At 38.5% G+C, this 15,000-nt stretch overlaps 2 protein-coding genes across 2 annotated transcripts; both read right to left on the bottom strand.

Annotated features, from left to right (window-relative positions):
- Positions 1 to 3,098: 3,098 nt before the first annotated feature.
- On the bottom strand, positions 3,099 to 5,463 carry LOC137871562 (putative trypsin-6). Its single transcript, XM_068709421.1, has 6 exons — positions 5,401 to 5,463; positions 4,947 to 5,124; positions 4,550 to 4,729; positions 4,203 to 4,261; positions 3,827 to 3,978; positions 3,099 to 3,697 (listed from the first exon to the last, which is right to left on the bottom strand). The coding sequence occupies exons 1-6, from the start codon at positions 5,438 to 5,440 to the stop codon at positions 3,509 to 3,511; spliced, it is 798 nt and encodes a 265-aa protein (XP_068565522.1). The 5' UTR covers positions 5,441 to 5,463; the 3' UTR covers positions 3,099 to 3,508.
- A 4,553-nt stretch (positions 5,464 to 10,016) lies between these two features.
- LOC137871570 (trypsin I-P1-like) lies at positions 10,017 to 14,541 on the bottom strand. The gene is made up of 6 exons (XM_068709431.1): positions 14,405 to 14,541; positions 12,350 to 12,527; positions 11,959 to 12,135; positions 11,616 to 11,674; positions 10,751 to 10,902; positions 10,017 to 10,621 (listed from the first exon to the last, which is right to left on the bottom strand). Exons 1-6 carry the CDS (start codon positions 14,445 to 14,447, stop codon positions 10,427 to 10,429), a joined length of 804 nt encoding a protein of 267 aa, XP_068565532.1. The 5' UTR covers positions 14,448 to 14,541; the 3' UTR covers positions 10,017 to 10,426.
- Between the last annotated feature and the right edge of the window lie 459 nt (positions 14,542 to 15,000).

The raw sequence follows: 15,000 nt of genomic DNA, 5'->3' as shown, positions 1-15,000 counted from the left end.
CCAGTGTCCCCAGTCCCCCCACCAAGCTGTCTGCCCGCATTTTAGTGGTGACGCACTCAGCTGTGGTGTGCTGGTAATTCTGTGAGCTGCTAACCAACACACAGCCCAAAACAATAAAAGTGTGCAAGTGCAAACTGTTAGGCCCCCCCCCCCCACACACACACACACACACACACACACACACACACACACTGTATCTCTGGGCATCGCCGACTCAGGGTCGTTGATGCACTAAGCTGTGTTCTCACTAGCGGCCCTTAAGAATAGTGAGTAGGGACTCAGCATGCAGCCACAACATGGCACTGAAAATATGATGCCAAAGAATTCTGACAGCAATGCGTCAAAAAACACAGCGAGTTTCAAACTTTGACTCTTTTCGGACTCCTCTGGATTCAGTTTTGCACGTCTCAGTGACGGCCTATCAATGTATGCAGTTAGCATTTATGCTAATTGTTGATATTTATTGACTGATGTTCTGTGGAAACGAGAGAGCTGATGAGCAGCGGTTATCAACCTTGGCCATTTGTTTTATTTATCAAATGTATCTGCCAAATCATCCAGTCTGGCAGATTGAACTTAAAGATTTCAGGAGAAACAGAGAGGAAGACAAACACAGCAGAAGTAAGAAGAGGAAGATGAGTTTAGAAAGAAAGAAAATATTGTTCCTCTTTAAAATGTGTCAACAGATGCTGAAAAAAACATGTAATTGTTGTTTTGTAATTGCTCTCCCCCATGTATTATTCCTTCTTTCATTTTTAATATAACATTCATTCAGTTGTTTAACCCATAGAGTATGTAGCATTACTATTGTTTAAGAGTTAATGCAGGTGTGTATGAATCAATATCCTCCTATCAAACACAAGCACACACACACACACACACACACACAATTCTTTTTTTCGTTGTTCATGTCTTGGTATTATATATCCTACAGCTTGTTAAAATATTATGTCATCAATATTACGTAGTCTTATCTTATGTATCATTTTGTGTTCTATAAACATTATTTAGGTGGAGGCTCCAAATAAGCCCAGTGGGTATTTTGCCTCTTCCTGCACTGTGATATTATTTATCTCCATTATAGTTTTGTATTTTCTAAATTGTGCAAATATACTCAAATTAAAAGAAGAAATCTTTGCAGGCAATTTACAGAAAAATGTCCACGAGTCCTACACTGTTGTTGACTCAATATGGATATAATTGTATCCTTCCTTTGTACAGTATATCTAGAGGGTGGACACAATAACATGGACACCTGCAATTGGAACATTTGTTGTTCCTCCTCTCTGGTGTTGTGGTTATTTGTGGGACAGACTGTATAATGCTGAGCAAAAGTCTTTGGTGTGACTGTGTCCATGTACTCTATATACAGTAAGTGCTGCAAAACTTCATGGAAACAAAATAATTCAACTGGGACAGGAAGCTCAGGTCCTCAAAGACATTAATCTTTCTTGATAATGTCAGTGAAACACACTGGATTCACTAAAGTTCACTGCAATAGAAGATTTACTGTGCATCAAAAATAACCAATAATTGAGGGCGAAATTCAGAGTAAATCAAGAAATACATTCATCGATGTGTGGAGCTTGTTTCCGTTCCATACATTATTGTATGCCCTAGCCCTTTAGTGCATTAATGTAGTTCCTTGGTCAATGCGTATACCATATGCTTTATTCTATTAAAACAATGCTTTGGTCTTCAACAGCCTTTTTTTTCAGTATTACAACTTTTCTTTGCTAGCCGTGTGCATCTGGCTTCCCATCCCACACCTGAGACCCAGATAGTGGGTTTTTTGGAAATAATCTCTGTGGGACTGAGAAGATAAGAGCATCTCACAGCCATAGTGAGGATACACTTTAATACCATATGTTTGTGAAACTGACTGAACAAGAGCTTCTCACTAAATCCATCATTCATCAAAGTGAAGATTGACCAGGAGTTCACGTTTTTAACGACATCTTTAATATTGTGAAAATAAATAAATAACCTAGAAACCACAGATATGTTGAATGTCAACGTTTCTGCGTTAACATTATCGTTCACAAAAAAATCATATCAATGACAATATATATATATATATATATATATATATATATATTTACCTTTAAATTTAAATGAAGGCCTTGTTCTTTTTGTATTGTATTGTAAGTTGTTGTTAAATTGCAAACGTGTATGATGGAAACTAGTTCCCTTCTTTTTAAACACTTCTTTCCTTCTACACTTCTGCTGTGAGGGTGACTTGCTGTGTTTTTACCAAAGAACTCTGATCTGCAAGTCAGGATGAAGAGTCACAAACTGAGTGACACTGACACACAACAAATAATTATTATGTCTTATTAAAACATGTCAAGATGTCTTCATTTTAACTTAGAAACTCTACATTAAATATATATATTAAAATGGATGTGGGGTTCCTCTGCAGACGGTTGCGTCACCTCTGAAGACCTGGTTTTTGTCCACTGCTCTTTCTATGATCGTCAGACTGAAGGAGACGAACTTGTTCTTTCTACCGTTTTAAGACAACAGCGTCTCCTTCACCTTTAAACAGCAGCACAGTGGAGGTGATCTCACTTGTGCTTTAATGTCTTTACGCTTGTTTTAAACTGAACAAGCTTACGGCCACAAGATGGTTTAACCTTGGCCTGTGTCAAACAGGGATGTTATTGTTGTCTTCTGGATATGACACAATTCAAAACCTTTATGATCCATGGCACATAAAAAGATCACTTTGATCTAACAGTTTGATGCTTCTTCACAACTAACATTTCACATGGAGGGCTTCAAGTTAAATATAAAACTCTAACAAGAAAGAGTAAAAGACCCTCCCCTGATTTACCAGAAATTAATACAAAAATAAAATCTAAAACTGATTAATAAAAATAAAAGCATCCCTTCTTTTCCTGCCCTTTCCCCACCAATAATAAGGTAGTAAGTAGAGCAGCTATAATCACTGTTATTATAAGAACACACTGGCCCCACATGGCCAAAATACATCTTATTGTAGCTTTAGAGATATTGATTAGTGGAGCTTTAAACATCACAGAAATCTGTTTGTGTATTTTTTCTGAGACACTGAAAACAAAAAGAACAACAAACGATTGTGAGTCATCTTCATTTTATTATAAGTGACAACATTGTACAAGAAGAGTCATATGGATTATCATAGTTATCAGTGTTGTTGAAAGAATAGCAGACTATCACATTTGGCACTTTGTTGTTTTTCAATACAATGACTGTAAAATAACACATGTTAACATCTACAGATGTGTTTTTATATATTTTGATTATTATTTTTTATCATAAGGGTTTGACACCAACAATGTGTAAACTAAGAGTTATAACTCAGACACTACCATGTGAAGAATAAAGTCATAGAATAACAGTTATTGTTTGTCTTAAAGGGCTTCAGTAACATTTAATCAATAGTAAATATGTATCAATTACAAATTCAGAGTAACTCAACAGTTTTCTTAATGCTTGAGAAATGTCTGTTAAATGACAAAACATTTTAATGTATAACACAGCCTAACCGTCCCTTTCTGGGTCTGCGAATACCAATAGTGGTTTCGATCCAACGCATGTAAATATCTGCACAGACGTCCATCGATTTAGCTCGTCCAGCGCAGGCATACGCTTTAGATTTTACATTGACACCATAAATCATGCCATTGAACACCACTCCTGCACCAGAGTCACCCTGTGAGAGAAACATATATATTTAGTGTAACAGATTTTTCTATCATTTATTGTAATACTCATTTATAATGAATTGGTAAAAGATTGTAATGACTTGAAGAGAAGATAGTTAGAAGTCATGCCAACTCACTGAAGAGATATCCACTCCATCGTCTTGGAAACAGAGTATGGGTGGAAACTTTTTTGGTAAGATCTTCTGCTTACATCTATCGGTCCAATGGCATTTGACAACCTTGGTGTTTGCACATTGGAGAGGCTTTGATGTATCTACAAGACCTTCGTCTAGATGGAAAGAGAAAAAGTGAGCTCTAAAGTATTTTTATTACGTAAATACATGACTATAATAAAAAAGCAACACACTTCTGAGACAAAATAAAGGTGTTGAATGTAAATATAGTCAGCAGTGTTACCAAACACACAATCTAAACAACGACACTAACTGTAATTCAAAAAATAGATTATTGTTTTATGAACATAAATTGTAAAATAAACAAGATACATCTCACCATTATAATCAAAGGGAGCTGCAGATGAGAAATAACCTGCAATCTGAACTTCATCATCTCTGAAATACAAGAAGAAGAACATAAACTTTTTTTTTTACAGCAGTTTTCTAATTCCAGAAACAAACAACTTTACATTTAGATGTTCTTCTTTAACAACACTCTCTCTTGCCACAGTCCTGCCCATGTTGATTCTTTTGTTCACGTTCTAGAAGCATTTCTTATTCTATTTCCAGGGTAGATGAAAACAAAACTCTGTGGTTTAGCTCCTCTCTGTAAAGATATCAGAGCAATTCATCTTTTTGAGTTGAACTGTCAGACGGATTAAAGGAGCAAAGATCACTACTCACTTTTTGGGTTGATGTTTACAGTCAGGAAGTGGTACAGGTGGAATCAGAGTGGGGTTAGGTAGCTTCAGCAGCATGATGTCATGGTCCATGTCATTTTTGCCCTTAAAGATCTCAGGTGGGCCGCTGATCATCACTCCATTTTTTGAATTTGGGTCTGTACCAAAAACTGCTGTTATAGGCCTATAAATAAGTAAAGATACAGAGAAACATCAGTGAACTACTATAGATGCATCGTAGTGTAATATTAGTTTCTGAACATGAACATGATCAATGCTTTCTCCATAAAGTGAATGCTATAGTTTTCAATCAGATCACTACTGACTGCTGCTTTCAGATTGACTTTATGAAGGAGAAACATGTGGTGACAAGTTTTAAAGTAAAGTTGTCATTTTCTCACCATCCTGGTTTCCAGCAGTGAGCTGCAGTCAGAATCCAGTCCTTACTGATCAGAGAGCCGCTACAGAAGGGCTTACCGTTAATTGTTAAAAACACATGGTACCCACGCTCCGTATTGGTACAATCGTGACCTCCGATGATTCTCTTCTGCAGATCCACCACCGTGCCCACTGTGACACCTGAAACACAAAGTCCTCCATCACTGTGAGCTAGAACAGAAAACAGCAATTCACTTTGAAGGAACTTTATTACATTACAGTCATTTAGCAGACGCTTTTATCCGAAGCGACTTACAATTCAGTATCTATCTACAGAGCAGCTACGGGAGCAATTTGGGGGTTAAGTGTCTTGCTCAAGGACACATTGACATGAGACCAGTAGAGCAGGAGCCGGGGATCGAACCGATCTCCACTTAGCCACGGCCACCCTCATAATATATAAACTTAGTGACTCACCGACCCACAGCACAAAGAGAAGAGACGTCAGATGCGCCATCGCTGTCGTTCTCCCTCTAAGGACTGCCCTCCTGGTGTGAGAGTGTCGGCTTATTAAGTCTCTTCACTCTGTGCTGTTGGCCTTCCAGCCACCAATCACATCACAGAGTTTTATTGACAGGTTCCCATTGGCTGAAAAGATCTGCACATTCATGCTGATTTGTGATCTTCATCAATTGTTGAGTCTCCGCAGTAACGAGAGCAACAGTCAACAACCTTGGTCAACTTATTCAATCTATTAAATAAATGATGAGTTTAAAACATGTGTAGTTCATCTAGATTTTAGAGGACATTAGAAACAATCGCTCCCCTCATTGCATATGTTGGCTGTGTTGTGTTACATGACAGCTCTGCTACGATTTCCAAAAGTTCATGTTGTATTTTATAAAACTGCTGTCTGATATAGATAGATAGATGGATGGATGGATGGATGGATGGATGGATGGATGGATGGATGGATGGATGGATGGATGGATAGATAGATAGATAGATAGATAGATAGATAGATAGATAGATAGATAGATAGATAGATAGATAGATAGATAGATAGATAGATAGATAGATAGATGGCTGGATGGATGGATAGATACTTTATTCTTCCTCAGGGGGAAATGTGTTTGTAGCAGCAAACGAAGTTAGAGAGTAAACATAAAAATATTAAGTATGAAAGATGCTCAATATATACTTTAAATAAACAAAATAAAATAATAAATAGTGCAAAAAATGCACAGTATATACAATGAAATAGAATAGTGTTAAATTAATTAACTAGGTAAACTAAACAGTAGTGTGAGGATCACCAACAGCAAACAACAACAGTGTAGTCAATTTCATTTAAAGTGAAGTTCATTTGGATTTCTTTACAATACAGAGATCCATATTGTTGGTGTATCTTGTTTCTTATTGTTTACAGTCAAAGGTGTCTTCTTTAAAACCACTCAGAGAGCTTGTGCTGTTTTTGATTCTTCATCATGACTTGCCGATTGAACAACAAGATTTCAGATGAAAAGCAGAAGGAGGAGCGATGAAGAGCGATCTGTCATCTTCACAGCCGAAGTAAGAAGGGAAGATGTGTTTCAAAAGAGAGAAAACATGTTTTTCTTTGCAGGTTATTTGCATTAAAATGATCCAAGTCCACTCAGTATGGTTGTTTCTCACGGCTTGTTGATTCAGTACTTTAACCTGAACTTTAATTTCAGTCCCATCCAGTTTGTTGGAGTCAAACCATGCGTGTGGACTGGTGGACCGAGCTGCTGGTCCATTGTTAAATAAGAGGAATGCTCCAACTATCTGGGCATCAGCCTCCTTGTGAAAGCTTCCTCCCCTGCTTTCCCTGTTCTGGTTGTCAGATTGTCTTTGTTCGTCCCCCTGTCTGCTTCATGTTCTGCCGTTGTGTCTTCCCCATGTGTTCTCCGTGTTCTGGCGTTTTTGTCCTCGTGTTTGCTCCTGGTTCCTGGTTCCTGGTTTGTGACTTTGCCTTTTTTCTACAGTTTTGGGATTTTTGGCTCCCTGTTCGAGTCGTTTTCTGATCCTGTGTTTGATGGCTTGGAGCCCAGTAAAGTTACCTTGTTTTCCACTTCACCTCGTCTCCTGAGTCTCTGATCTGCCCCCCAAACGTAACAATTTCAGACAATATTGCCAAAAACAAAATTACACTCACCCAGCTGTCTGCCCGCATTTTAGTGGTGACGTGCTCAGCTGTGGTGTGCTGGTAGTTCTGTGAGCTGTTAACCAAACACACAGCCCAAAACAATAAAAGTGTGCAAGTGCAAACTGTTTAGGTGAGCAGTGACTCGGGGTCGTGTTCTCACTAGAGGCCCTTAAGAATAGTGAGTAGGGACTCAGCATGCAGCCACAACATGGCACTGAAAATATGATGCCAAAGAATTCTGACAGCAATGCGTCAAAAAACGCAGCGAGTTTCAAACTTTGACTCTTTTCGGACTCTATCTTACACCTCTCTTCCTGTGGAGCGAGGGGCCAGGGCTCAAAAAGAGATAAGGCAGCGTACTGTGGTTTGACCATCTGGCTGACTCATGCAGAGAAGTCTTCAAAGCGCATTTCAACGTAACACCTAATTAGCATATAGGGAACATGGCCCCTGTGACCCCTAGAAAAAGAGGAAATCCTATCTCAAGGTGTTATCTGTATTTTATGCAAGCTGTCTGTTCCTCATTTTACTTTTACTTCGATAATAAGTTACGATCCGTTGCTTATTATCAGCCTAAGAGTGTTATGCTTTCAGATATCAATATACTCATTGCAGGTAATCTCATATTGCTTGGAGATGGTTCAATTATTAAATTGCTTTAATGTGTGATTTCCTATCATTTATCAAAATATAATCATACGTGCTTGTAATGTTGACTGTTATGAGCCCTAAGCCTTTTTGTAGGCCTCCCCTCGATTTTTGCAACCCATAGTAAAGAGAGTGATTTTCGTCTAAATATAAGGTGTATTTTAATAGTTGTTATAGTGTAGAAAGCTGACACTTGTGAAATTTTTTGAGATTTGTAAATATCAGTATATATGTTACTGGTGAAGAGAACATTAAGATGGAACACAGCACAAATTGAAATTCTTTATCTCCGACTATAAATTAATCCAATTTTGATAAGATATTTCTTTTTAATGTTGTTGTGGAAAGCTTTTCTCCTCTCCAGATCATAGCCCAATGGGTTGAGAGTCTCTCTGCACAATGTATTCTTTGATAAAGTGAAGCATTCAAGAGCTAGAGAGGTTAGAGTGCAGTGATTTCAGCCGAGGTCAACCAAAATGTCATTTGTTTCCAAGCTGTTCCATTGTAATTTTATAGAGTATATAATTATATATTTCACTTCTTTTATGACTAATAGTGTTCAATCTATCATATGCAGAAGTTTGGCATCATTTAGAGAGCCTGGATCCTCTCTGAGCCTGTTTATGTCTGTCATCCATGGGACTTTCTCATCTGGCTTCCACTCCAGGTCTCCTAGCTCAGCCTGTGGTTGGTCGATTTCAGTCTAAGGCCCGCCTTAGAAGCGTCTGAGTCCTGGCTATCTAACAAACGCATCGTGATTTTGATAGACAGAAGCGTTAGCCAGTGGGGAGTAAAACGGTGGCGCGTCACCTGAACCGTGCGCACAACTTCGTCGGAATTCGATCCCATCCCCTCACGGTGCCTTTGTTAGCCGGGCCCTTGTTTCTGCACGGGGACATTTCAGAGACGCACCGGAAATACGTAGAAATATTGTTGACGGAAATAAGCGGAGATTTACAGCAGAACAACGAAAAGGTAAGGAGCTTTGGATGATTTTGAAGGATATTACGCATTGTGTTTCTGGTGTTTGTTTGCTCACAGCCTTGTGAGGGTTTACCGGAGAGGCGATCTGATAGTAGGTCTGCAATCTGTGTCGAATGCTCGTGCTGTTTGATATTTCGGTTGCCTATGCTAACCGTTAGCTTTGTTATGCTAACTCGAGAAGAGCGAGTTATGGCTAGAAATACGTGATTTTGTGATACATCTTTTATTTGCGTACACTATTTGTGTAGAATGGTGTTTGGAGTGTGTAAGAATGTCTTAGATTGTTTGTTTTAAGCAGATTTTGAATTTTTTTTTGGAATTTTTTTTTTTTTTTTCATATTCATAATTACATGCAAATGGTCATTTTTGGACGGTAAATGCTACAGCGGACCCGAAATCGGGTCCGTCGGGCTTAACAGGATTTAAAGCTAATGGAATAAGTGAACTTTGATTGAACTCACTCTGACCTGATCAAATGACAGCCAGCAGAGGAGAAAGGTTGACCTAACTATCGGGTTAGTAAGGGAACATCCTGTTCAGTGAGAGCGAGACAGACACCTTCAGACTGCAGGTCTGCTGAGACCCTCAGCTCCTCTACATCCAGACTGAAGACGTCTCTGTTTGCTGCTGCCTTTAACTGAACCACATTCAAGGATATGAATCCATTTCCTGCATTTCTGCATTTTACTGTATTTTATTTCTTACACTGCTTTTTAATGTTTCAATGACTGTTCTTAAACAGCAGCACAGTGGAGGTGATCTCACTTGTGCTTTAATGTCTTTACGCTTGTTTTAAACTGAACAAGCTTACGGCCACAAGATGGTTTAACCTTGGCCTGTGTCAAACAGGGATGTTATTGTTGTCTTCTGGATATGACACAATTCAAAACCTTTATGATCCATGGCACATAAAAAGATCACTTTATGATCTAACAGTTTGATCCTTCTTCACAACTAACATTTCACATGGAGGGCTTCAAGTTAAATATAAAACTCTGGCAAGAAAGAGTAAAAGACCCTCCCCTGATTTACCAGAAATGAATACAAAAATAAAATCTAAAACTGATTAATAAAAACAAAAGCATCCCTTCTTTTCCTGCCCTTTCCCCACCAATAATAAGGTAGTAAGTAGAGCAGCTATAATCACTGTTATTATGAGAACACACTGGCCCCACATGGCCAAAATACATCTTATTGTAGCTTTAGAGATATTGATTAGTGGAGCTTTAAACGTCACAGAAATCTGTTTGTGTATTTTTTCTGAGACACTGAAAACAAAAAGAACAACAAACGATTGTGAGTCATCTTCATTTTATTATAAGTGACAACATTGTACAAGAAGAGTCATATGGATTATCATAGTTATCAGTGTTGTTGAAAGAATAGCAGACTATCACATTTGGCACTTTGTTGTTTTTCAATACAATGACTGTAAAATAACACATGTTAACATCTACAGATGTGTTTTTATATATTTTGATTATTATTTTTTATCATAAGGGTTTGACAGCAACAAAGTGTAAACTAAGAGTTATAACTCAGACACTACCATGTGAAGAATAAAGTCATAGAATAACAGTTATTGTTTGTCTTAAAGGGCTTCACTAACATTTAATCAATAGAAAATATGTATCAATTACAAATTCAGAGTAACTCAACAGTTTTCTTAATGCTTGAGAAATGTCTGTTAAATGACAGAACATTTTACAGTAGAGCACAACCTAACCACAGTTTAGACATCCCAGCAAGCTTTTTGCGAATACCAATAGTGGTTTTGATCCAACCCAGGTAATGACAGACGTCCATCGATGCAGCTGATCCATCACAGGTTTTGTTTCCAGAAAATACATTGACACCATAAATCATGCCATTGAACACCAGTCCTCCACCAGAGTCACCCTGTGAGAGAAACATATATATTTAGTGTAACAGATTTTTGTGTCATTTATTGTAATACTCATTTATAATGAATTAGTAAAAGATTGTAATGACTTGAAGAGAAGATAGTTAGAAGTCATGCCAACTCACTGAAGAGATATCCACTCCATTGTCTTTGAAACAGAGTATGGGTGGAAACTTTTTTGGTAAGATCTTCTGCTTACATCTATCGGTCCAATGGCATTTGACAACCTTGGTGTTTGCACATTGGAGAGGCTTTGATGTATCTATAAGGCTTTCGTCTAGATGGAAAGAGAAAAAGTGAGCTCTAACCAAAGATTCATATTCATGTTTTATTACGTAAATATATGACTATAATAAAAAAGCAACACACTTCTGAGACAAAATAAATGTGTTGAATGTAAATATAGTCAGCAGTGTTACCAAACACACAATCTAAATAACGACTGTAAGAGCCAAATTCAATTTGCTGTAAAATATTTACTTGTAATTACGTGTTTAACTTCAGTCAGATCTGTTTCTACTTTGAATGTTACAAGGGTGTTGTTATCATTTGTTGTGGTAAGAAATACACGTAAGTGACAGACTGCCGTCACTTTAAGGACACTTTGCGACAGTTAGTGTCAGCTGTTAGCAGTAGCTGGAGCAGAGTGGAGCCGACCGTGTCATGTGGAACGTGCTATGTGGATTAAGTTGTGGAACAATTCGTGGATAACCTGTGGATCCTTAAAGTGTGTCTAGGTAATCGGTTACTTTTAGGAAGAAAGGAAGTTGTTTCACTAACTTGTAAGAAGGAAATTGGATAAATAAAACACACGTGCTTTCACCTACGAGCGGCGTCAGTGTGAGCTATGTGCGTAGGACCAGACACACGTCAACTTAAGGTTTTACACTCTGCTAAAGGTTTGGCCGCTACAACGACGCTGACTGTAATTAAAAGAATAGATAATTGTTTTATGAACATAAATTGTAAAATAAACAAGATACATCTCACCATCATAATGACCAGGAAGAGCAGATGACTTATAACCTGCAATCTGAACTTTATCACCTCTGAAATACAAGAAGAAGAACAGAAACTTTTTTATAGCAGTTTTCTAATTCCAGAAACAAACAACTTTACATTTAGATGTTCTTCTTTAACAACACTCTCTCTTGCCACAGTCCTGCCCATGTTGATTCTTTTGTTCACGTTCTAGAAGCATTTCTTATTCTATTTCCAGGGTAGATGAAAACAAAACTCTGTGGTTTAGTTCCTCTCTGTAAAGATATCAGAGCAATTCATCTTTTTGAGTTGAACTGTCAGACGGATTAAAGGAGCAAAGATCACTACTCACTTTTTGGGTTGATGTTTACAGTCAGGAAGTGGTACATGTTTAATCGTAGCGGGTTTAGTTAGCTTCAGCAGCATGATGTCATGGGAGATGTAAAAAATGCCCTTAAAGATCTTATGGTCACTGATCTCCACTTCATTTTTTGAATTTGGGTCTCTACCAAAAACTGCTGTTATAGTCCTACAAAGAAAAGATACAGAGAAACATCAGTGAACTACTATAGATGCATCGTAGTGTAATATTAGTTTCTGAACATGAACATGATCAATGCTTTCTCCATAAAGTGAATGCTATAGTTTTCAATCAGATCACTACTGACTGCTGCTTTCAGATTGACTTTATGAAGGAGAAACATGTGGTGACGAGTTTTAAAGTAAAGTTGTCATTTTCTCACTCTTCTGGTTCCCAGCAGTGAGCTGCAGTCAGAATCCAGTCCTCACTGATCAGAGAGCCGCTACAGAAGGACTTACCGTTAATTTTTAAAAACACATGGTACCCACGCTCCGTATTGGTACAATCGTGACCTCCGATGATTCTCTTCTGCAGATCCACCACCCTGCCCACTGTGACACCTGAAACACAAAGTCCTCCATCACTGTGAGTTAGAACAGTGGTTGTTGGTACTCAGTAGACAACAACAGTTAAATATGAAGGAACTATGTATTAAACAGGGTGTAACATTTAGGGGGATTACTGGCAGAAAATGGAATATATTATGCATAACTATTTTCCGTTAGTGTATAACGAGCTGAAACTAAGAACCGTTATGTTTTTGATAGCTTAGAAAAAAGCCATTAAGCCGTTCTCTAGGAGCCGGTCCTCTTCACAGAGTCAGCCATGTTGTTTCTACAGCAGCCCAGAACGGACAAACTTCACATCATCTGAAGGTAGGGGTGGTTACTGAAACTGGTATTGAACAGGAACCAGTGCTACAATGTGAAAGATCAGAGTATTGATAAGTCCTGACGTTACTGCTGCTTTCCATCAGTACTTTTGAATGTTTTCACACACACACACACACACACACACACACACACACACACACACACACACACACACACTGTGTGTGTGCATGTTCAACGAGCATGACCTGGTTAACTTCTCTGCTGAGACAGGAGGACAGAGGAGGACAAAGGAGGACAGAGGACAACAGGAATGGATGATACGATCTGATCTGGTCTGTGTTCTTCATTCTTCATGAACTTCACTCAGAAATGTGTTTATTTTATAGACATGTTAGATTTGTCTCCAGTGAAATATTAATGCCTTTATATAGTGACTTTACTCTAGAAACAAGATTTAGTTACAATTAAAAAATACATTTTAATTTTGTTCTGATTTTATTGGTTTCAATAATTTGATTGTGAAGAAGAGCCGAGTATTGCTGAACAACACAATCTTAAAGATAACTCTCTCTACCTGAACGTCACTGAAGTTATCAGACACACTTGGAAACGGAGGGCTGAGCTGAGGGGATCTAGTTTAATGCAATCTGCTCAGAGCAAGCATTACAAACATATTCCAGCAGTCACAAGGTTCATATGTATTTCGTGAAAAAGCTTCATCACAATCTCTCTGACACAGTGTCAAGCTGAATGAAGGCAGCAAGTAACTCACTAAAGTGCCGCTTAATTGATTTTCTTTAGAAATCAGTCTGGGTATCGGCCTCCTTGTGAAAGCTTCCAGCAGCTTGTTAGAAAGAAGGCCGATTGTTGAACCTCAGATTCAGGAGGAGCGATGCTGACTCCATCCTGGTAGAGTGGAACAGTGGACCAACTGTTCACCATTGAGAGGTGATGGGAGTCCACCCATCTAGTCTACATGTGGACTAGAAGAAGGCCTACTACCACATCCACAGGCTGTTGCTATGAGCAGCGGCACACTGTTGGATATGCAGTGTCCTTAAAGGTGTGATGTGTAAGATGTGGCCAGAAATTGAGTTTTAAACATGTCTTCAGTCCAACATGAGAGGACGAAGAAGTAGAGCAGAGAGAAGAAGAAGTCGTCACGTTGAAGGTGCAGCCTCCCGGTTATTAAAGGCATAGCACTAAAAAACATGACTGAGCTTTGGACAAGTGACGTTCATCACCGTCCAAACCATCCGCTTTGACAAAGAAATGTTTGGTGGCAAACAATAGAAGTGATTTCAAACTCAACTAAACTAGAGTAAACATTGGAGAGTTAAACACGAGGTTTGATGCTGAACTCACAGCGTTTCTTTAGACTGATGAGTAAGATGTAACACTGGCTTCCTATTGAAATAGATTTAATAATGTTATTATAAACTTTTAAAAGTGGGACTGTCCCCAGAATGCACCATAGATCTGTTATTACAGTGTAATAACAGCACGTCTGAGGCATGAACTCAGTTTAAAACACACTATTTCCATGAAGACTGTCTGACAGCATAGAGAATGGTTCAAGTGAGCAGCAGTAGTCGATCACTCACCGGCCCACAGCAGAAGAAGGAGAAGACGCGTCATGCCACCCATCTCTTTCAATGACTGCCCTCCTGGTGTAACACTGGAGCCTTTTAAATGTGTTCACTCTGTGCTGTTGGCCTTCCAGCCACCAATCACCTCATGAAGGCTTATCAACACAACCCCATTGGCTACGAAGGTCTACGCTATGCAAACGTGTGATCACTATCGAGTATGGAGGAAAAAGACTCTGATCTAGAAAGAGAAGAAAGATGAGACCAACATGAAGCTGACTTCATTGTGTATTCACGTAGAAGAACTCAGATATCTTTAAGTTCATAATGAAGAAACGAGTTCAAGTTGGCTTTAAGTCGACATGTTGAATGAGAGGAAAATGTGACTGTTTACCTTTAATATAGCTCTATGAATATGTTCAGTGTGTGTGTGTGTGTGTGTGTGTGTGTGTGTGTGTGTGTGTGGTAGTAGTAGTAGTAGCAGGTTTAGTAGTAGTAGTAGTAGTAGAAGCAGGTGTAGTAGTAGAGTAGTAGTAGGAGGTGTAGTAGTAGTAGTAGTAGAAGCAGGTGTAGTAGTAGTATTAGTAGTAGTAGCAGCAGGTGTAGTAGTA

The sequence above is a fragment of the Cebidichthys violaceus genome, unplaced genomic scaffold (assembly GCF_023349555.1).
Source record: "Cebidichthys violaceus isolate CVI_PGR_0920_01 unplaced genomic scaffold, fCebVio1.0.p SCAF_148, whole genome shotgun sequence".
Classification (NCBI taxonomy): Eukaryota; Metazoa; Chordata; class Actinopteri; order Perciformes; family Stichaeidae; genus Cebidichthys; species Cebidichthys violaceus.
Note: the sequence above shows the minus strand (reverse complement) of the source record. Positions and strands in the feature narration are given on the sequence as shown.

Bases quoted from the DNA above. Each gene is read 5' to 3' on its own strand.
- LOC137871562 (XM_068709421.1), bottom strand. From the start codon at position 5,440: ATGGCGCATCTGACGTCTCTTCTCTTTGTGCTGTGGGTCG. The intron at 5,125-5,400 runs GTGAGTCACTAA...TTTGTGTTTCAG, and splicing joins TCTCTTTGTGCTGTGGGTCG to GTGTCACAGTGGGCACGGTG. The intron at 3,698-3,826 runs GTGAGTTGGCAT...TTTCTCTCACAG, and splicing joins ATGGAGTGGATATCTCTTCA to GGTGACTCTGGTGCAGGAGT.
- LOC137871570 (XM_068709431.1), bottom strand. From the start codon at position 14,447: ATGGGTGGCATGACGCGTCTTCTCCTTCTTCTGCTGTGGGCCG. The intron at 12,528-14,404 runs GTGAGTGATCGA...TTTGTGTTTCAG, and splicing joins CCTTCTTCTGCTGTGGGCCG to GTGTCACAGTGGGCAGGGTG. The intron at 10,903-11,615 runs GTGAGATGTATC...CTTTCCATCTAG, and splicing joins TCTTCCTGGTCATTATGATG to ACGAAAGCCTTATAGATACA.